We start from the raw sequence: 21719 nt of genomic DNA on the forward strand, positions 1-21719 counted from the left end.
TAAAACACCTTCTGGAATCTTGATTATCTTATTTTTCCAATTCTTGCTTCATTTTGCTGATTCATTTTGCCGATCACCTTGGGAACTATTTCATTATTAATCACAGAGTATTGCCAGCTATGCTAAAAATGACTAAAATAATACAAAAAGTATGACAAGATCTCCCATAAGGAAGGGACAACAGTAATCTTTCAAGTTTCATACTGCGACACCCAAAGCATTGCATCATTTTTTTTTAAGATTTATTTATTTATTTTGAGAAAGACAGAAAGAGAGAGAGAGAGAGTGGGGACGGGCAGAAGGAAAGGGAGAGATGGAATCCCAAGCAGACTCCATGTTGAGCACAAGCCCAATGTAGGACCAATCCCATGACCCTGAGATCATGACCTGAACCTACACCAAGAGTCAGATGTTCAACCAACTGAGCCACCCAGGCGCCCCTCGTTGCATCATCTTTTAAGAAAGTATCAAAAAAGAACACCAGACAGACATCAACCATCTTCGTGTTCTTTTGACCTTTGGTTAGCTTTCACTTAATAGGGTTAAGCACTCAGAATTGTTCTTTTTTTTTTTTTAACCTAAAACAGCAAAGAGAAGACAACTGATAAGAAAGGTTCTCCCCAAGTATTAAAGAGAAAGACACAGAGCAGCACTCTAGACTCTAACTGTAATAGTGAAACTGTGTAGTGAGATCTCAGACTGTGGGTCTTTAGATGACGATTACCTAGATGAATTTTACTCAAATCAGTCCCTTATGAATGAACAACATATTTCAAAAGAGGCAAGAGCTTCATCATGAAGTGTTTTACAAGAACCTAGACCATCCCATTTTGTGGAAAGGATAAATGATTGTTCTTTCATTACTTGTGATGTTTGCATAGATTTTACTGGGGACTTCCCCTAAGTGGATGAATGCTGAAGGCAAATGTATACTCAAAGGAGACAGATGATGCAGAAATGAAGAAATTCATTGACTTAATGATTCAAATCTACAAATAAAGATTTTGGCATTTATAATGTAAGAAAGATAGTGATCCTCTCTTCAACAAAATTATGAGTGTCTGAGTTTTCAACAGTTTTGTGTTTTAACAATCCAAGTGCAAGAAACATCAGAAGTAATAATAAGCTAGAAGCTGTCGGAGATGGATTTGAAACCAGAAATCAGAGTTTACAGAATGAGTATGATCCACGTTCGTGCATGACAGCTGATGAGCAGTTGGTTGTGTCACCAGGGAGACCCCATAACCTGACCTTCACTACCCACCTACTTCTACCTACTCATTTTTCTCTTACATTTTTCCTTAAGATCTTCTTTCCAACTTTCCTCTTCACTTGGGCAAAGAAAACCTGAAACCACCCTTTAGGTGATGGCCACTGCCCTGACAAGACCTCCCACCTGACCTGACCACCCAGACCCTCTGAGCCAAACCTCTGACTGGCACCTGCGCAGATGGGACCATGGAGGGGACCTCTGGAAAGACCTCCAATCACCTTTACCTCACTATAACACTAAAGCTCAGCCCAAAGAGGAGCACAACTTCATTTGCATAACATACAATGTGTGATTAGGCATGTTTCCTTAAGGCGCATGTGTGACCTTATGCCCACCTCTACGTTAAACATTCATCCTAACCCTAAACAAAAGGAACGCATTCACCATTTCTTGGGGACCCATGGCTTTGGAAGACATTGCCTATGATTTCCTTATTTGCAGCAAATCAAGTTTTCTTTGTGCAACAACTCATTTTTGGTACAGTTTCTGACTCACCAAAGAGTCAACTCACATTGGTTGGGCTCCAGTCACATTCTGGAATCAGTCTCCATTTTGTGTATGTATCTTCAAACCAGGGTGTTATGGAGTAAAAGTGTGGGTTTTCTCTGCTTAAATTTTTATTACATTTTCTAACAAAAGTGTGTTTCACCATTTCCTTATTCTTATTTTTGCAAATTATTCATAAATTACTTTAAAATATTAAAAAAATTAAAAGGGTCCTTTGGTCCAGATGATAAATGAAGATGATTGTTTTTCCTGGAATACTGCCAGTTAAAATAAAACAGAGTCTCAGAATGAACGTGCAAAAGAGTTAACTAGAGAATTTATAAAAATGCAAGACCCAATCCCTGAGATTTTGATTCAGCAAATCAGGGCAAGCAACGGATGCCTGCAGTTCTAATGCAACTGGTCATCAGGTTAAGCTTGGTGAATGACTGCTTTGGAAAAACAATACAAACTATGTACCCTAAAGTAGGCTGAGGCATTAATTTATGGTTGGATGATTTCTTATCTCTCTTACAAAGACGTGATACGACTTTGAAAGAAGTCAACATAAAGTCCTTTTCTAAAGCCATAATCCTAATAAGCAAAAAACCACTGTTTTAATCCTGACCTTGAGGAAAGTTACATAAAATTCCAATAAAATATTGTTGCTTAAATCCTAGATCTATGTATTGTTTAAAATCAATGAAATTCCTTGGCCTTCAACCCTGATGAATTTCTATGTCTACCCAACAGAAAAGAGCACTTAGCATAAAAGTAAGAAGAGCTGGAAAGCCAGGGATGACTATTCCTCTAAATAAACAATATATTTTATTTGCGTGCTTCTGCACAATAATAGACACTGTTTAAAAATATCCAAGAGGACAAAGTAAAGCACAGGCTAAATATAGGTTAAAAACACTGGGATTTTTGCAATGTACTTTGCATTCCCCAAGAATGTTTGTTTTATATGTGACAACTATGGATCCGGTGGGTCAGCAATAGCCAGGAATAAGGGAAATATTTAGGAGTGTTCTAAGGGAGGCTCTTCTCTGCATGATAAAGGATTTAATGATGACATGATTCTTCTAATGGACAGTGTTTCATTATTTGCATGTAATACTTGCCCAATTTCTACACTTACCTAGTTTTGTGTAAAACCTCATAATCAGTCACAGGCAATCCAAAAAGTTGTTCACCAGATGAATATGTAACAAACTTCCTCCACAGATCATCAAAATTGGCCTATAAAAAGATTTTTAAGTTGTAGTAAAATAAAATTAATTCAGGCCCCATTAAAGTAGAATTTGTTATAATTGGAATAAAAGCTACACTGAGGTTTATTTAATAATATCTATGAAACAAAGTTTTGTGAAGAAATTTATACTGGTACCCAGCAATCAGAAGAAAAGTTGAGCACTTAGGAAAATTAACTTTCAAACACTCTAAAAGCATCCATTTTACATAAAATTTTTTCTTTAATAAATTATGTGGACCCCAGAAGACCTATACTTCAGGTTCCCATAAATATGTCTGAAAGTAATAAAACTGCATTTTAAAAAATCTATGATTCAGGCTTTTTCACTAATTTAGGCCTGTCCTCTCTTCTACAGGGTTCAAATGAGTGGATATAGTCCTTTCCACCCTGTCTTCCCTCCAAGCAATAAAGAGTCTATAAAATGAAGGATTCCCTTTGAACACCATTTGAGAGAATTCTAACAATCTGAATCAGCAAAATGAATGCTCATGCCCCTTGAACTGGAAGTGGGACCTCCTGTACTTAGAATGCTAAGCATGGAGCGTGTTTAAAGGACAAAAGCAAATAGAAATAATCCACATGTGACAAGGTATGTGCGGCCCTAAATAAGGGTATAACGCATCAGTGAGGGCCGTAAACTTCCAGCCCTGGAGAACGTCTGGTGTCAGACCTCACCACATTCAGTGAATCTGATCTGACAACTACCGTTAGCGTATTTTAGAGGACCCAACTCAGGAAGGGGAGAAGACCCTAGGGGAACTCCAATGAACTCTTCCTTTCCAGAAAGTAAGGGCCGTATTTTGCACTTTTTCTATTAGTTGCTGGTTAGCACAGTGGTCACTCAATAAAGTTACTGACTAACGTAGCCATGGAACCATGTGAACACTAGAAAAAGAGAAACAAAAATGTGAAACTTAGCATACTTTAAGATAATGACATTAAAATCTTGTTTATGTGGTGAAGACTATTGATGAATGCCAGTCACTCTCCCCTTTTCCATTCAGGCCCCAAATAGTATAAAAAGACCCATGGCACCAGCCAAATGGGGAACAAAATATCAACTTTGTCAGCAGGCCAACCCAGTGCCCAGTAATTCCGGAGATCAGAGTAAAGTTGCCTCAGGGAACACCACTGCACCTTGAGGCCCAATGTGAGCCTTCCTGCTTCTTTCCACGATCTAGATCTTGGCATCTGCTTTTTTTGGGGGGGATAGGAAGTTGAGGGTGCCCCTGCTTTTGAGGACAGTTGGGTCACATACCCAGCAAGATGCATGGAGAATAGCCTACTGTGTGCACACCCCCAAGCATAGTTAGAACAGAAGGAGCAAGACAGCAAGAGATGGGCCCTACAATGTTTTTTCAATGAAGTAGCCACACCCCCCAATGAAAAGGTAGCATATTACACTCCCTGTCACTGACTAATGAATTGGTAATTCCTGAGGGAAAGGCAAGGAGGTGGATCTACCTTCAAAATATACCCAGGCTCCAGCCACTTCTCATCAACTCCAATGCCACAAGTCTAGTCCAAGATACTATCACCTTCCTCTGGATTATTGCAATAGCCTCCTAATTACTCTCTCTGCTTCCACCCTTGACAGTCAATAATCTACTCTCAACAGTGTAGCCAGGACAATCCACTGAGAACATAAGTAAGATGATGTCATATTTGCTCTCACTCAGGGCCTTTGCACTTGCTCTCCCTCCTGTCTGGATAGCTGCTCTTCCAGGTACCTGCCTGGCTCGTTCCCTCATTTCTCTAGGTCTCTACTGAAATGTCAGCTTTTCAAGGTGGCCGTCTCTGGAGATAGGGTGTTAAAGTTCACTTCCACGTTACATACACAGAGCCCAGCACATTATGCCCCTTCTCTGCTATTTTTTCCCTTGGCACTTATCATCATCCAACATTACTATCTAGTTTCATTCTTCACCTTGTTTTTATTCCTGAGGGGCTCTTCTTGGCTCAGCTGGCAGCTACCAGGTGAGCAAATTTGTGTTGGTCTTGGCTCCTCCAGAGAGGCAGGCCTTTCCCTGGGACTCAGGAGACTTCAGGTAGCTAAGGATCAGAGCCTCCTCCAGGGTCCGGCAAAAAGGGACCAAAAGTGACCACTATTGTCCTAGGACAAAAGAACCACAGCAATAACAAGGGACTAGACTTTTTGTCTGCAGACACCATATTCAAGTGGAAGGCTTATGCCTGCTGCCTCCCATGAAAACCCTGGCCAGCACGGACAATCTGCCTTATAGAAATCCACCAGGGTTTCTGGGCTAGACCTACCCGGCCCATGGAACCAGGCAGCACAGACAGTGGGCTCTGTGACAGCTGATTTCCTTACTTGACACAAGATTATTCCTCTAGGGTCTAGGCTATAAATCCTGGTTGCTCCAGTGATCCTAGAAGAACCCTTTTTTATCTGGGTATGGATTCCCTTTTTTTGTTTGTTTATTTCTCAAGATTTTATTTATATATTTGTTTGTTTGTTTGTTTATTTGAGAGAGAGAATGAAAGAGAGACTGCAAGTGGGGAGGGAGGGAGAGGAAGAAGCAGGAGAGGAAGCAGAATCCCCACTGAGCAGGGAGCCTGATGCTGGGCTGGATCCCAGGACCCTGGGCTCATGACCCAAGCCAAAGGCAGAAACTTAACCAACTGAGCCACCCAGGCGCCCTTGGGTCTGGATTTTCCATTTAAATCACTCAAATCAAGGGAGATACTTGAAAGTTAGATACCATATGAGAAATTCCACTTGACTGAACCCTTCTGAGAAAAGCATGCACGGAACCAGCCTGAACCATCTAAGGAACATGCACATAAAGCATCGAGGACAAGATTACTGAATCTACTCTTCTTTTTATTTGCTTTGAGGTGAAAAAACCCAATGGCAAAGTAATAGGAAGTTATCTCTGACATAGGTAAAAGGATATTAAGAAATACCCACCCAGCACGTGGCAAAACTAAGTTAGCTACAGAAAGCCTTCATATGGCTTGATTTGCTGCAAAACGTGGTATTCCTAGTAAAGAAGAAAACACTGAATTTTGGACAACATCTCTGTATCTCCTGGTGGCTCAACCATGGAAGCTATCAGAGTACAAAGGCAGGCAGAAACTGGGGCCTGGTGAAGAAAAAAGTGACATCTAAAAGGGGGCGCTTAACAGAGAAATAGGTGTCTTACTGTTACTTTAAAAAGGAAAGACACACAGCTTTTAAAATGTTGATTGGGAAGACTTAGTGAAGAGGAAGGGGTTAAGAAGAAAGGAGAGAAAAGGGTCAGGCTAAGAAGGAACAAGGGAGAGTCCAGAGTCCCCAGGGACAGGAAGGGCAACACATTCTCTCTGAAATTTACTGCACACACACACCCTAAGTCATCTCTGTAAATTGGGAGACAAGGCTATCTGTGCAAACTAATCTCAAAACTACTCTTCCCACACTCGTACTTCAGTAAATGACTCTACTTTCTTCTCTTCCCAAGCTGGAAATCTCCCCCTCTTCCCCTCAGCCCAGGCTCCAGGCCTATCATGTTGGTCTTGTTAATAAACTCATGATCCATCCAGCTTTCTTCATTGCAAGTGCATTTGGTTGGTCTCAATCTTTACAGTTTCTTACTTGCATGACTGAAGCTGCCATGAGTCTAACCATGCTCCTTCCAGAGCATTCTCCGCACTAATGCCAGAGAAATCTTTTTAACACACAGCTGTTTTAAAAATCCAAATCTCGGGGTGCCTGTGTGGCTCAGTGGGTTAAAGCCTCTGCCTTCAGCTCAAGTCATGATCCCAGGATCCTGGGATCGAGCCCCGCATCAGGTTCTCTGCTCAGCGGGGAGCCTGCTTCCTCCTCTCTCTCTGCCTGCCTCTCTGCCTACTTGTGATCTGTCTGTCAAATAAATAAATAAATATTAAAAAAAAAAAAATCCAAATCTCAACAGGCCATTCCTTGCTTAGAGCCCTCCAGCCCCCAGAATGGGCCAGGAGAGCTCCTTACCAGAGCCTACAAAGCCCTCTCAGTAGTGATTTCCACCCTCTCAGCTGTCCCATCCCTCCCTCATCCCTATCCTCTCTGCCCACTGTACCCCACATTTCACTCCTTTATCTCCCTAAATCCCCCTGCTTAACTTCTCATTTCTGGGCCTTTGTAGGAGGTATAAATTCTAACTTGTTTTTCTTCCTTCTTCCCCTGGCTAACTCTAAATAGTCCTTCAAGATGCGGCTCAGATGGCTCCTCTTCCAGGAAGCCTTCTCTGGCTGCCCCACCTCCTATTTTGGTTGGTAGTTCCCTACATCTGTTTCCATAACACCAGTTCTCACCCCTAGATCACAGGGCTCACCACACAGTTTTGCACTTACTATCTATCTAGCTCTCTGTTCCCTACCAGATTTTAGCAGTGTAGAGGGAAGAACCTTGCCTTAGTCACTTTTCTATTGACCAGGACACACAGTAGGCATATGATAAATATTTTTTAATGACTACAAATGCATGCGGGACAGAGAACATAAACAGAACATGAACATATAGTCTGGCCACTACAGAAAACAGGATAGAGAACAGACACAAATAATAGAATTGCCTGATCCTCTTAGGGGCTAGCTTATATAGGAATCCATGAATCTGCAAAACAATGACCCAAAGGGGTGAGTGATTTTTCTCTAGATGTGCTCAGCAATCTGAGCATAGGAAAACAGGGTGAATCCGATGAGTATTATAGAGTCCAGGGTAAGGCAAATGAGCTGGGAAGTTTAAAGTCAAGGATACAAAAGGAATGGATACTGAGGGAACACAGGGAAACCATTTGTTAATATTTTAAATCTTATTCTGATACATTTTATTATTCTATGAATTTTTACCATTTGCATACAAATGAGATGCTTGGAACCAAAATAAGGTATACACATAAGTTCAAAATCAAAGTCTTATTCTTTAAAAATACAGGGAGAGATTCTGTGGAGAACAACACAAAGGGATACAAGAAAAGGAATCAATCACATTATTTTGCAGATTAAAATCTGTATGCCCTTTAAACACTAAATTTTCCAGTGTAAGGTAGAACACATAAATTTTTCCCTAAAATTACTTTAAAGAATAACAACACATGGTTGACATACAAAAAATGAAGTTTCACCTGAAATATCTGTAGCCTGTTACTAGCTTCTTGGGGTGGAATATTTGGAACCATGGGTCCTTCCTGTAATGAATAATATAATCTCCATTTAAATTCTTAAACACATGTATTTATCAATTTTTTGAGTTTATCCATTATTTCCTTTAAATAAATAAACATTATTTTTAATTGAAAGATCTAATTTTGTCCCATATATGAAGCTTTCATTTAATTTCTGTAACAGCTTTATTGAGATATAGCTCACATATTATACAATCGCTCATTTAAAATGGACAATTTAATGGCTTTTAGTATATTCACAGAGTTGTGTAACCATGACCACAATCAATTTTAGAACATTTGCATCACTCCAACTTCCATTCATTTTTAAAGGACCATGACATCTCTAATAAAAAATGTGCCAGAATTACATCTTGTAGGAAGCCTGCACCACTAGAGCTCTGTTTCATTTCATTTATGATTGTAAGTAATGATGCTGTGTTTGTGCATTAGAATAACTGATACAGAGTTCTGAAAACAGCCTCCTTCCACTGACTGTTCAGCCCAATATGGAAATAGAGGAGCACGTAGGTTGAATACTTGGATGAAGCAAATGCAGTCTCTGGTGGCCATCATCCAGAACCCAGTTGCAAAAGGGACCCCAGATGGTCTGTACAATCCTGAATATATGAATATGCTAAATAATAGACCAGATTCGCAGGATAATGGAATGATAAGGCCATAAAATGTTGACAAATCCAACTAAAAGAGGTAAGTTTAGTACACGCAAAAAAAAAAAAATGTGTTATGTGATTATTATTAAGGGCTTAACATGGCTTATGAATCCAGACCCACTGCGACCATGAAAAGAAAGTAGCATGTTAGGGGAATGCATCTAACTTCTGAGTTTAACTTCAAAGGGGAGGATCACCATCAGTCATGTTACCACGCTGAATAGTCTGCGGGACTGACCAGGTGTGACATTGATTATTTATATTCAGTGACCCTTTTGGTTCTCTAAGAGTTAGTGAAAAAAAGATCTGTTGCATAATACCCTGGTATTTAGGTTTTTATAATTTCTTATAGCCTTCCAACAACTGTATTACATTTTCAACAATGAGCATTCTGGCTTGAGAAAGAAAGCATAAGACCAAACCTCTTGTTCCTTCCTTCCACAATCTCAAAAGTTGTGGCTCATTTGAACAGTTAAATCTTCTTTCTTCCTCTATAAAATAAGTTTAAAGGTTCAGCTGTCCCTCTTTTTTTTCCTGATTGCTCCAAATATTAAATCTAACCTCTTATATACAATGTGCAAATCTCAGTGAATTTTTCAAGATTCATCACTGTCATCCCATATAAACATGCCACAGAACATTTTATCACACAGCATGCAAATACTTAGATTACCGTCTCGTATGATTCTGCGAAGTTCATTACATCCTCACGAAAAACTTCCACAGCCTCAAGAAGACTACTTTTAAACTTTGGCTGCACTTGAACTAGTTCATCTTGCACAGAAACCTAGAATAAAAAAGAATAACCAACATGAGATGGATTCAAGTGAAAATGTATTTAAATGAAAACTCTAATTCTGTCCCAGCAAGTTCGTTATCCTGCAGATGTCCAGTATGAATAAGGGTGTCTCTACAATGCTGCTTAAAAACAAACAAACAAACAAAAAAAAAAAACAACAAGAAACAAAAAAGCAAAGGGAAATAAACAAACCAAATGCACCAAAAGGAGACACAAAACATTCTAATTCATGACCCAAGAGGCAAAGCCATCTTCTATAACTGCAGTTAGGAAAAGTTTTCTGGCTGACCCAGCTCTGGCCATCACTATGGCCAGGGAAACAGTTACTGCTATAGGCCCCAATCTGGTTCACATGCCGTCTCTGAGACCAGATGAAGGTCTCAGATTAGTAATCTCTAGTAGGTTCACATGGCTGGAAGAGTCACCTAAAAGAAAGCAATATTACTCTGGGTATTTAAAAAAAAAATAGTGAATGCCTTTCATGACCGTCTTCCAAGCTTCTGCTTAAACCTTCAGTCATAATAGCTGGCACTTAATGAATAATTCCTATCCACCAGGTTTTTCACCTATATTAACTCATGTAATCCTCAGGACAACCCTGTGTGGCAAATGCTGATACTATACCCATTTTACAGGTGAGAAAACTGAGGCACAGAGACACTGAGGAACTTCCCCAAAGTCTCAGCATCAGCATGAGGCAAGGTCAAGTTTCAAAACCTAGCTGTTTGGTTCCAGGGTCCCCGCTCTTAACTGTTCTCAACAATAGCATCTGTCTAGGTTGGAACATAGGTTACTTTCAGATTAATGGTGATTATAGTAAAGGATGGGCCAATAGGTTTAACATTATAATCAAAGAGCTAGAACAACCCAAATGGAGCACCTGAGTAGCTCAGTTGGTTAAGTGGCTGCCTTCGGCTCAGGTCCCAATCCCGGGGACCCGGGATCGAGCCTGCTTCTCCCTCTGCCTCAGTCTCTCTCCCTCTCTCTGTCTCTCATGAATAAATAAATAAAATTAAAAAAAAAACAAAAAACACCTGAGTGAATCTTTTCCCACCAAACAATAACAGAAAGTTGGGTTTCACTAAATCTCAACAGAGGGTTCTTCATTTTCTTCCCAAGATGCACTTTTCTGACTAAACCAGCAATTGTTTTTTAAAATAAATGATTACTCAATATCAAGCATGAATGGAAATAAACATGAGCATGAAAAAAACATCTTATACACACTACCTCAAGGGAGCCTCATAACCACGTATTTTAAAAACTCCTAATGTATTCCTAAATGAGCCCATGAAGAAATTGAGAAACAAAGGTTATTAACTTGCATAAAATCACCCAATTGGCAGAGCTGGGATCACAAGTCATGATCCCAGTTTCAGCTCAGAGTCCTTGCTAGTCTGCCTTGTTTCAATCTCAGTGACAAATCCTTCCATAAACAAAAAGTTTTAAGTCAACACTTAATTAATATTCAATAAAAATTTTCACTATAATTAAAAAACCTGGATCTTCCCTTGGAGTTCATTTTTAATGTTTAACTGAATAAATATTTACCAACTTCAAAAATCCTTAGAGGGAAACTTATAGCTAAAAATTACTGCATAAAAAGAAGAAAAAATTTCAAATTAGGTAACCTAACCATCCACCTTAACAAACCAGGCAAAGAACACACTGAATCCAAAATAAGCAGAAGAATACAACAAAAACTACAGCCCAGACAAATGATATAGAGTATAGGAAAACAATAGAGAAAATCAACAACCTAAAAATTTCTTCTTTGAAAAGATAAGCAGAATCGACAAGTCTTTACCTAGACTAACCAAGAATAAAAGAAAAAGGATTCAAACTACTAAAATTAAGAATGAAATAGGAAATATCACCACCTACTTTACAGAAGTAGATGGAATTATAAGGATTCAATTAATAAAGAGAACAGGGATCCTATGGGATAAGAGAAAATATTTGCAAATCATATATATGATATGGCTTTAATATCCAGAATATATAAAGAATAACTATAACTCAACAACAACAAAAGTGAAAACCACAAATAACTCTATTTTAAAATAGACAAAGGACTTGAATACACTTTTTCCCAAGGAAAATATACAAATGTTTTTTATAAGCATATAAAAAGATGCTTAACATCATGTAACATAAGGGAAATTCAAGTCAAAATCACAATAATGTGCCCCCCCTCCAATGAGGATGCCCACTATCAAGGAAACAGAAAATAACAAGTGTTGGCAAGGATATGGAGAACTTGAAACCTTTTTGCACTGTTGGTGGGAATGTAAAATGGTGCGGCTACTATGGAAAAGAGTATAGTGGATCTCAGAAAGTTAAAAATGATACTATATGATACAACAATTCTAATCCTGGGTACATATCCAAAAGAACTAAAAGTGGGATCTCAAAGAGATATCTGCACTTTACAATAGCCAATATCTGCATTCTTCACAATAGCCAAAAGATGGAAGAGACATAAGTGTCCACTGATAGACGAATGAATAAACAAAATGTGGCTTATACCTGTAATGGAATATTAGTCAGTCTTGAAAAGGAAAAAAATCTGTCACCTGGTACAGCATGGAAGAAACTTGAGGACATTATGCTAACTCAAATAAGCCAGTCACAAGAAGACGAATATTGTATGATTCTACTTATATGAGGTACCAAAAATAGTCAAATTTATAGAGGCAGAAGCAGAATGGCAATTGCCAGAGACTGGGGAAAGAGAGAAATAGGGAGTTATTTCATGCATATAGAGTTTCAATTTTGCAAGATTAAACATTTCTGGAGATTGGTTGCAAAACAATGTGAATAACACTACTGAACTGTACACTTAAAAATAGTTAAGATGAGAGGTGCCTGAATGGTGCTGTCAGTTAAGCATCTGACTCCTAATTTCACTTCAGGTTGTGATCTCTGGGTCCTGAGATGGAGCCCTGAGCCTGGCTCCATGCTCTTAAGCTCTGCTTACGTCTCTCTCTCCCTCTCCTTCTTTCCCTTCCCCTGCTCACCTGTGCACACACTCTCTTTCTAAAAAAAAAAAAATAATAAATCTTTTTAAAAATAGTTAAAATGACAAATGCTATGTGTGTTTTACCATAATTTAAAAAAAAAAAAAACCACAAAGTTACAATAATCAAGCCAGTAAGTTCCTGGCATAGGGATAGACATCTGAATCAACAGAATAGAATTGAGAGGCCAAAAATAACTCCCTACATTCATGGTCAATTGATTTTCAAAAGGGAGCCAAACAGTTTGTTGGTGAATGGATGGTTTTTTTCCACAAATGGTGCTGAGACAACTGGATATTCACATGCCTTTTTTGGATGAAGTTGGACCCCTAAATCACACCATACAAAAATTAACTCAAAATGTATCAGAAATCTAAATGTAAGAGTTAAAATTATAAAACTGACATAAGAAAACATAGTAGTAAATCTTCATGACCCTGGATTAGGCAACCATGTTCTAGATATGATACTAAGTCACAAGGGACAAAAGAAAAAAAAAAGGTAAACTGGACTTCATCAAAATTTTAAAAATTTGCATTTCAAATTCAGAAGCAGAAAGCAGAATGGTGGTTACAAGGGACTGGGGTGGGGAGGGAGAATGTAGAGTTACAGTTTAATAGACATGAAATACCAGATTTGTAAGATGAAAGGAGTTACAGGGATGTATAGTAGTAATGTCTACACAACAATGTTAATGTCTTTAATAACACTGAACTGTATACTTAAAAAATGATTAAGATGGTAAATTTTTTTTAAAGATTATTTATTTATTTATTTATTTGACAGAGAGAGAGAAAGAGAGAGAGATCACAAGTAGGCAGAGAGGCAGGCAGAGAGGAGGAAGCAGGCTCCCCGCCGAGCAGAGAGGCTCGATCCCAGGACCCCAAGATCACGACCCGAGCCGAAGGCAGAGGCTCAACCCACTGAGCCACCCAGGCGCCCCAAGATGGTAAATTTTATATTTATTTTAAAACAGTAAAAATATTAAAAAGAAAAGAAAAACACCATCAAGAAACTAAAAAGATGTCTTCTTTATCCATTCATTAGTTGATGGACACTTGAGCTGTTTCCATAATTTATTTGGCTGTTGTAGATCATGCAGCTATAAACATCACGGAGCGTGTATCCCTTTGAATCAGTATTTTTGTGTTCTTTGGATAAATACCTAGTAATGCCATTGCTGGATCATAGGACAGTTTCTATTTTCAACTTTTTGAGAAACCTCTATACTGCCTTCCACAGTGGCTGCACCAGTTTCCATTCCCACCAACAGTGCAAAACCATTCTCCTTTCTCCACATCCTCACCAATACTTCTTGTTTCTTGTGTTGTTGATTTTATCAATTCTGACAGGTGTGAGGTGATATCTTATGGTAGTTTTGATTTGCATTTCCCTGAAGATTAGTGATGTTGAGCATCTTTTCATGCGTCTATTGGTCATCTGTATGTCTTCTTTGGACAAATGTCTACTCATGACTTCTAACCATTTTTTAATGGGATAATTCATTTTGGGATGCTGAGTTTTATAAGATCTTTAGACATTTTGGATGCTAATCCTTCATCAGATATGCATCGGCAAATACCTTCTCCCATTCCAAAGGTTGCTTTTTAGTTTTGTTGATTGTTTCCTTTTTTGTAAAGCTTTTTATTTTGATGTGGTATATATATACACCATAGAATATTACTCAACCATAAAAAAGAATGAAGTCTTGCCATCTGCAACATGGATGTATTATGCTAAGCGAAGTAAGTCAATCAGAGCAAGACAAATACCATAGGATTCAGATGTGGAATTTAAGAAGCAAAACAAATGAACAAAGGGAAAAATGAGAGTGAGGCAAACCAAGAAACAGACTCTTAATGAGAGAGAACAAACTGATGGCTACCAGAGTGGAGGTGGGTGAGGGATGGGTTAAATAGGTGATGAGGATTAAGGAGTACACCTGTTGTGATGATCACCAGGTGTTGTAGGGAGGTGTTGGCTCACCGTATTATATACCTGAAACTAATATTATACCATTAAATGGAATTCAAATAAAAACTTGAAAAAAAATTGAAAAGACAATTCACAGAATGAGAGAAGATATTTACAAATTCTTTCATATGGGATATCCCAATATTCAAAATACATAATGAACTCATACAACTCAAAAATAAAAAGAAAACCCATTTTTTAAAAAACAAAGGATTTAAATTCACATTTCTCCAAACAAGATGGATGAATGGCCAATAAGAACATGAGAAGATGTTCAACATCATTAGCCATTAGGAGAATGAAGCAGTGGTACAGAGGACAACATGGATAAATGTTATAACTTTATGCTAAATGAAAGAAGCCAGTCACAAAAGGCTACATATTGTATGAGTCCATCTATATTACGTGTCCAGAAAAGGCAGATCCATAGAGATGGAAAAGTAGTTCATGGCTGCCAGTAACTAGGGAAAGAGGGAGAAGATGGAGTGGCTGCTAATGGGTATGGGGTTTTTCTCAGGAAGATGAAAGTGTTCTAAAATTAGATAATTACAGTGGTTGTGCAACTCTATGAATATATAAAAAAATCACTGAACTGTATACTTCGAAATGGTAAATTTTATGGTATGTAAATTATACCTCAATAAAGCTATTAAAACAATAATATTAAAGCTTTAAAATGTATAAAACTTTTTTCTAGAGATGGTGACTTATAAAAAATAAGAATTAAGTTTGTACTTACAGCTTTGCTCTGCAATTTGTTGAAAGAATATCTCAAGGTATCAACTGCTTCTGATTCTTCTTTGGTCACTTCAACTTCAAATCTATTTAAAATAGCATAGGCTTCCTAGAAAGTGAGAGAGTTCAGAAACATCACAAGAAAAGCAAATGCCAAATGATTTAGATGCCTTCTAGAAATACATTCCTATTCTTCCTATTCTTAGAAGAAGAGAGTATATTCTAGAATAGTGGCTCCCCAAATTAAACATACATATAAAGCACCTTTAGATTCTCCCTGATACCCGATACTGAATAGATCTTGGGTCCTGAAATCTACATTTAATAAGCACCTAGGTGATTCTGATGGAGATGCAGGCAGATCACACTGAAATACTATCTTAGTCGGGGCACTTGGGTGGCTCAGTTGGTTGAGCATCTGATCCTTGGTTTCAGCTCAGGTTTTGATCTCAGTCATGAGTTCATGCCCCACACTGGGCTCCACACTGGGCTGGAGCTTAAACTTAAAAAAAGAAAAGAAATACTAGCCTAGAAAATATCTCTAGGATCATTTTCTCCTCTCTCCTCTTTGATATTGTCCAACACCATGCAAAATATCTTCTCATTACTCTATGAAAATATGCACTGGCTATATAAAGAACAGAATGAAACAATGATGTGGAGATACTCTGAAGAAAAGAAACTTGAATGGTCAAAGGGATGGACTGGCAACTGGATTTACTAAAAGAATTCATGCTGAAGAATAAGGTTTCTGGGGCACCTGGGTGACTCAGTGGGTTAAGCATTCAACTCTTGATTTTGGCTCATGTCATGATTACAAGGTCATGAGATTGAGCCCCACATCAGGCTCCACACTGGGCATGGAGCTTGCTTAAGATCCTCTCCCTTCCCCACCCTGTGCCCCTCCTCCACCACTCACACAAGTGCACTCATTCTCTTAAAAAAAAAAAAAAAAAGAGTACTAAAATAAATTAAGGGTCTGATTTTTATTAACACCTTGAGCCAGGAATTTAAATATTAGTCATAATTAACTTGTGGTAGACAAAATAATGGTCCTCTCCAATGTTGTCCACATCCTAATCTCCAAAGCCTGTGAATATGTTACTTTACATGGCAAAAGGGACTTTGCCGATATGACTATGTTTTAAAAAAAAAAAAAAACTTGAGATGGGGAGATTATCCTGGACAAACTGGGTAGACCCAGTGTAATCACAAAGGTCCATCTGAGGGAAAGAAGGAGGCAGGAGAGTAAAGCCAGAGAAGATGTAAAAACTGAAGCAAGGGCAGGAGTGATGCCACTGCTGGAAGGAGCTGTGAGCCAATGAATGCAGGTGGCTTGTAGAAGCTAGAAGAGAAGCTAAGAAGCAAGGAATGGACTCTCTCTTAGAGCCTCCAGAAAGAATACAGCCCTTCTGACATCTTGATTCTAACTCCATTTTCAGACTTAAAACGATCTGTAGAACTGTGAAATAATACCTTTATGTTGTTTTAAGCCATTAAGTTTATGGCAATTTGTTATAGCCAGAGTAGGAAACTAATATAGTACTCTACCCTAAAAACAACTCTGGTTGATGTTAGTTCCAACGGACTACTATTGAGCCTAAGTGGACTCTTCCCACCATGCTGCCCTCAGCATGCCATTGGTCATGAGTGAGACACAAAAGCAGTTTCTAAAGAAAGTCATCACTAGCCATCAGGGAGATTCAAATTAAAACCACATTGAGATATCACCTTACACCAGTTAGAATGGCCAAAATTAGCAAGACAGGAAACAACATGTGTTGGAGGGGATGTGGAGAAAGGGGAACCCTCTTACACTGTTGGTGGGAATGCAAGTTGGTGCAGCCTCTTTGGAGAACAGTGGGGAGATTCCTCAAGAAATTAAAAATAGAACTTCCCTATGACCCTGCAATTGCACTACTGGGTATTTACCCCAAAGATGCAGATGTAATGAAAAGAAGGGCCCTCTGTACCCCAGTGTTTATAGCAGCAATGGCCACGGTTGCCAAACTGTGGAAAGAACCAAGATGCCCTTCAACGGACGAATGGATAAGGAAGATGTGGTCCATATACACTATGGAGTATTATGCCTCCACCAGAAAGGATGAATACCCAACTTTTGTAGCAACATGGATGGGACTGGAAGAGATTATGCTGAGTGAAATAAGTCAAGCAGAGAGAGTCAATTATCAAATGGTTTCACTTATTTGTGGAGCATAACAAATAGCATGGAGGACATGGGGAGTTAGGAGAAGGGAGTTGGGGGAAATTGGAAGGGGAGGTGAACAATGAGAGACTATGGACTCTGAAAAACAATCTGAAGGGTTTGAAGAGGTGGGGGGGTGGGAGGTTGGGGGAACCAGGTGGTGGGTATTAGAGAGGGCACGGATTGCATGGAGCACTGGGTGTGGTACAAAAACAATGAATACTGTTATGCTGAAAATAAAAAATAAATAAATGATTAAAAAAAAAAAGAAAGTCAAAGATATTTGGGGAACTTGCCTAGAATGTTGGGATTGACATGGAAGAACAGAAGCATTCATTTTTGTAAAATGTTGGTGCTAGCCTAAAAAACTGAACACTGTCTAGACCAGTTCAGCGTTATCAATATTTTAACATTTTATTAATATATTTATATTATATATTAATATATTAATTAACATTTTAATTTTTTCCTTTGTATACTGCTCACTGTTGGTAATTGTCAAAACCCCTCCAAAGACACCAAATCAGAAAGGAGAAACTGGCAGACTGTGCCATAAAATAGATGAAGAAAGGATGTTAACAGAATCAATTTTTTAGTGTTGTCTCTTTAAAAAAAATTTTCAAGAAAGAAAAATGTGATCATTTCTTACTTCAATTGGTCCCAAAGTCATGTCCATTTGAATTTCATTATCACGGATAGATGATAAGGCTTCCATTGCAAACCTGACATCATCTAAATCACGAATAGGTCTAGATAACTTTTTCAAGTATTCATTGATAAATGCTATCATGTCTGACATTTTCTTTTTGTATTCTTCATTCAAGTAGCGACAGAGTAACATCTTCCATGCCTTAGCCTCAATTGATAAGGCCAATTTCATCGGCTCTGGGGAAGAGGAAGAATGATCAGAGTGGAATACAACTGACATTCTGAAACTATTTCCTTCTTGTTGAATCTGAGCATCTCTAACTGCACTGTCCTACTTGATGATCCCAGCTCCAACTAGTCAACTCTATCTTATCAATCCTTACACATTCCTCTTTTCTTCTCTTAGTATCCCTTGACCCCCCAGCCCTGCTGCACTTGAAACATGACTGCTGCCCGTCAACTTCCAACAGTCAGACTAGGGAGCTGAGGTAACATACAGCCTTCTTGTTGGTTGCAACTGAGAGATCCTCTCGTAAGGTCTGCACCTCATGGGACTGCCTTCTCCTTTTCTTCAGTCCCCAAGCATTCAGCCCATCTCCCCCCTTCTTTAGAACTGTTGCTGCCTATTTCATTTCTGAGTTCTCTCTCTCTAAAATTGAGCCCCCAGCCAACTCTCACACTGTGCAGGAGTTGATTTTTGTATGAGGAATCACAGTGCTAACCACTATGAGAAAACAAATAGGAAATTTAAATAATAGTAATAATAACAGGTAAACTATTTTTTCAAAAGTCTATACTTATTGGAATTATTGCCCCTGAAGCACAGCTTCTGATTTCTAACTAAATATTCCCTTCAAGTATTTGTGATTCTTCCCCAAATTAAATCCCTTCTTTATAGATATAGTAACAGCATTTAAGGGGCTAACTCAGTCAGTTGAGCTGCCGACTCTTGATTTCAGCTCAGGTCATGATCTCAGGGTGGTGGGATCAAGCCAGGCGTCTGGCTCCTTGCTCAGTGGAGAGTCTGCTTGAGATTCTCTCTGTCCCTCTCTCTCTGCTCCCCTCCTCTGCCTCCCATGCTCTCTCTCTCTCAAATAAACAAACCTTTAAAAAAACAATAACAATATTTCATATTTATTGAACATCAACTATTTGCCAAGTAGTATGCTAAGTGTCCCATATAAAGCAGTTCATGTGGTGAGCTCTGTCATTACCACCAACAGAAGGAATGGGGTTTAAGAGGTCGGGTAACCTTAATAGTCAAATTTGAGAGCCACAGTTACCCTTATTCCTTAAGGATAGATCTGAAAATCTACTTAAGGTGAATAGTTGATGTAAAATAGGTCATTCAAATATCTTCTGAGAATAAAATCTCACAAACTTCTAACAAGACTGTACCACCGTAACCATGGCAATAAGTAGCCACCATAACTCAGTTTTAAACCCAATCTATAGACCAGCTGACCTCAGGTCACATACTTCTGCCACCCAATCAGCATCAGTCCCTCCCTTCTGAATGTCAACCAATCGAAAAGAGCATATGGATAAGCCCACCTCTGTGTGCCAACCAATCAACAACAATCTCACCTGAGTAAACATCTTTCCACAGATGATATTAACCTATTTACGCCCACAGTCCTGCAACCCCATGCTGCCCAGACACCCCATATAAGTATACTCTCCTGGGAACACCTGGGCCTGACCAGCATCACTCTCCCTTACTCTTGTAATCAGTAAAATCAGGTTGGGCTTTTTATTTCAGATATTAAGTGGCTATCTTATCAACCTTTGATACTCTAATCCCAAGTGGATTAACATCTCAGGAAACCTAAATTGTTTCATTCCTATCTCATGTATACAATTCCTTCCTCATAGTAACCTGAAAAAGAGTTTCACCTGTCGCTTCATTGTTTGCCAATTAAAGAATTGCATTTTACTCAGTATAAGCCACCCTGACATAATATTATATGCAAAGAATATATAATAATATATATGACACACATTGTATATATACACATATATAACATATATATGAACAATATTAGTGGTCCAGAAATATTTGATATTCATAAAATTGTACCAAAGTAGCTTCATAACTGTTTTCTAAATAAAGCAACATTTCATGTGAAAATACAGATACTATATATAACATTTTTAAATACCTGTATGCATTTCAAGGGCTCCCACAACAATAACAGGCTTCAACTCATCGATCTCCTGTTCAAAAGTAGCAAAGTGTAGAATCTCTGATCTGATTTCAGTCAGAGAGGGATTGTTAGCCAGAAACTCCTGTAGTAAGGAAACAGTGTTTTCTTTAGCTTTTTGATAGTATAAATCTCACATTGCATTTTTTTGTTTTGTTTTATTTTGTTTGCTTATATACTTTTCCACTCATATGTGAGGCTAGTAGCTCAGTAAAGAGAGGGATGAGCCAGTAATACCAGAAGATGAGGTTATGTGAGGGAATGTCATAGTCTACCATGAATAACAATAACAATAATAATAATAATAATGTTATTCATGTGTCCTTGGGTCTCTAACCAAAAAGACACTGTATCTATGTAAGTGTGACACGCTATCAAATACCCAGCCTCTGAATGTGTCTGGAACGTAATCGGTACTCAACTGTTTACGCAAATTAAACGAAATCTGCCTGAGCCTCATTCCTTTCAGTTGCCTCCAAGTGTCATTGGGAGAACTGCTCCTAACATACTTGAGAACATCTCAAGTATGTTAGGAGCTGGGCATTCACAGGTTCCTGACCTCTGCTCAGGAGTTCCTGTCATGGTCACTGACACTTTCCTGGTCCTCTGCCACCGGTTAGATATAAACAATCCAAACCCAGAATGTATCACAAGTAGCAGAAACAGACCTTCACTTTCACATCTCGATCCTCGGTCCAAAGCGTCTTATACTTTTGAAAGTCCTGCAAAGCTTCATGAGCCACCTTTCGCAGAGAATTCACAGAGGAAGAAAGGAGGAGAACCAACTTGGAAATATCCTTGTGCTCTGCTACCCCCGGATAAAAATTCTTCAGCTTCCTTGCAGGAATAATTTCTTCAAAAGATCCTGAAAACAGATGTCAGATGATTTTCTACGTAGATAACTTTTACATTCAACTTTAAATATTATCAATGTTAATATTTATAAACTTTTTTCAAGCTGTCATTTTTAAAAGACTCTCCCTCCAAGTAATTAGAACTATTCTCTTGTGCCTTCACTTACTCTTATTAAACCACTGTGTCAGATTCTGAGGTCTAGATTTCTTTAATGTGGGGAAACTCTTTACAGAGAAAGACACTGATGAACCCTCCCCTCCCCAAATAAGTCCTCCAAGGAAAGATCAAAAGCACTGACATTGCTGCCCCAGAGAAAAGCATGGTGGTTTAAGGAGAGGCACCGTATTTATTATCTAAATAACTTTAGGCCAGTTTTTTAATCTTCATGAAAATACTTGTGAGGATTAAATGAGACAACATATGTTCATCTTAGCTCAACATCT

General features: G+C 38.5%; 1 protein-coding gene across 4 annotated transcripts in view; it reads right to left on the minus strand.

Annotated features, from left to right (window-relative positions):
* Window positions 1-21719, minus strand: part of DNAH8 (dynein axonemal heavy chain 8) — a 332430-nt gene that overhangs the window by 199132 nt on the left and 111579 nt on the right. For all 4 annotated transcript variants that reach the window (XM_032862300.1, XM_032862303.1, XM_032862302.1 and 1 more), the window contains 7 exons: window positions 21090-21286; window positions 20380-20506; window positions 18219-18454; window positions 15368-15472; window positions 9509-9622; window positions 8123-8185; window positions 2901-3001 (listed from right to left, as the gene is read on the minus strand). In XM_032862300.1, the coding sequence (XP_032718191.1) occupies window positions 2901-3001; window positions 8123-8185; window positions 9509-9622; window positions 15368-15472; window positions 18219-18454; window positions 20380-20506; window positions 21090-21286 (943 nt within the window). The remainder of the gene's footprint in view (window positions 1-2900; window positions 3002-8122; window positions 8186-9508; window positions 9623-15367; window positions 15473-18218; window positions 18455-20379; window positions 20507-21089; window positions 21287-21719) is intronic.

This window comes from Lontra canadensis, unplaced genomic scaffold (assembly GCF_010015895.1).
Source record: "Lontra canadensis isolate GAN:19392208 unplaced genomic scaffold, GSC_riverotter_1.0 scaffold23, whole genome shotgun sequence".
NCBI classification, from domain to species: domain Eukaryota; kingdom Metazoa; phylum Chordata; class Mammalia; order Carnivora; family Mustelidae; genus Lontra; species Lontra canadensis.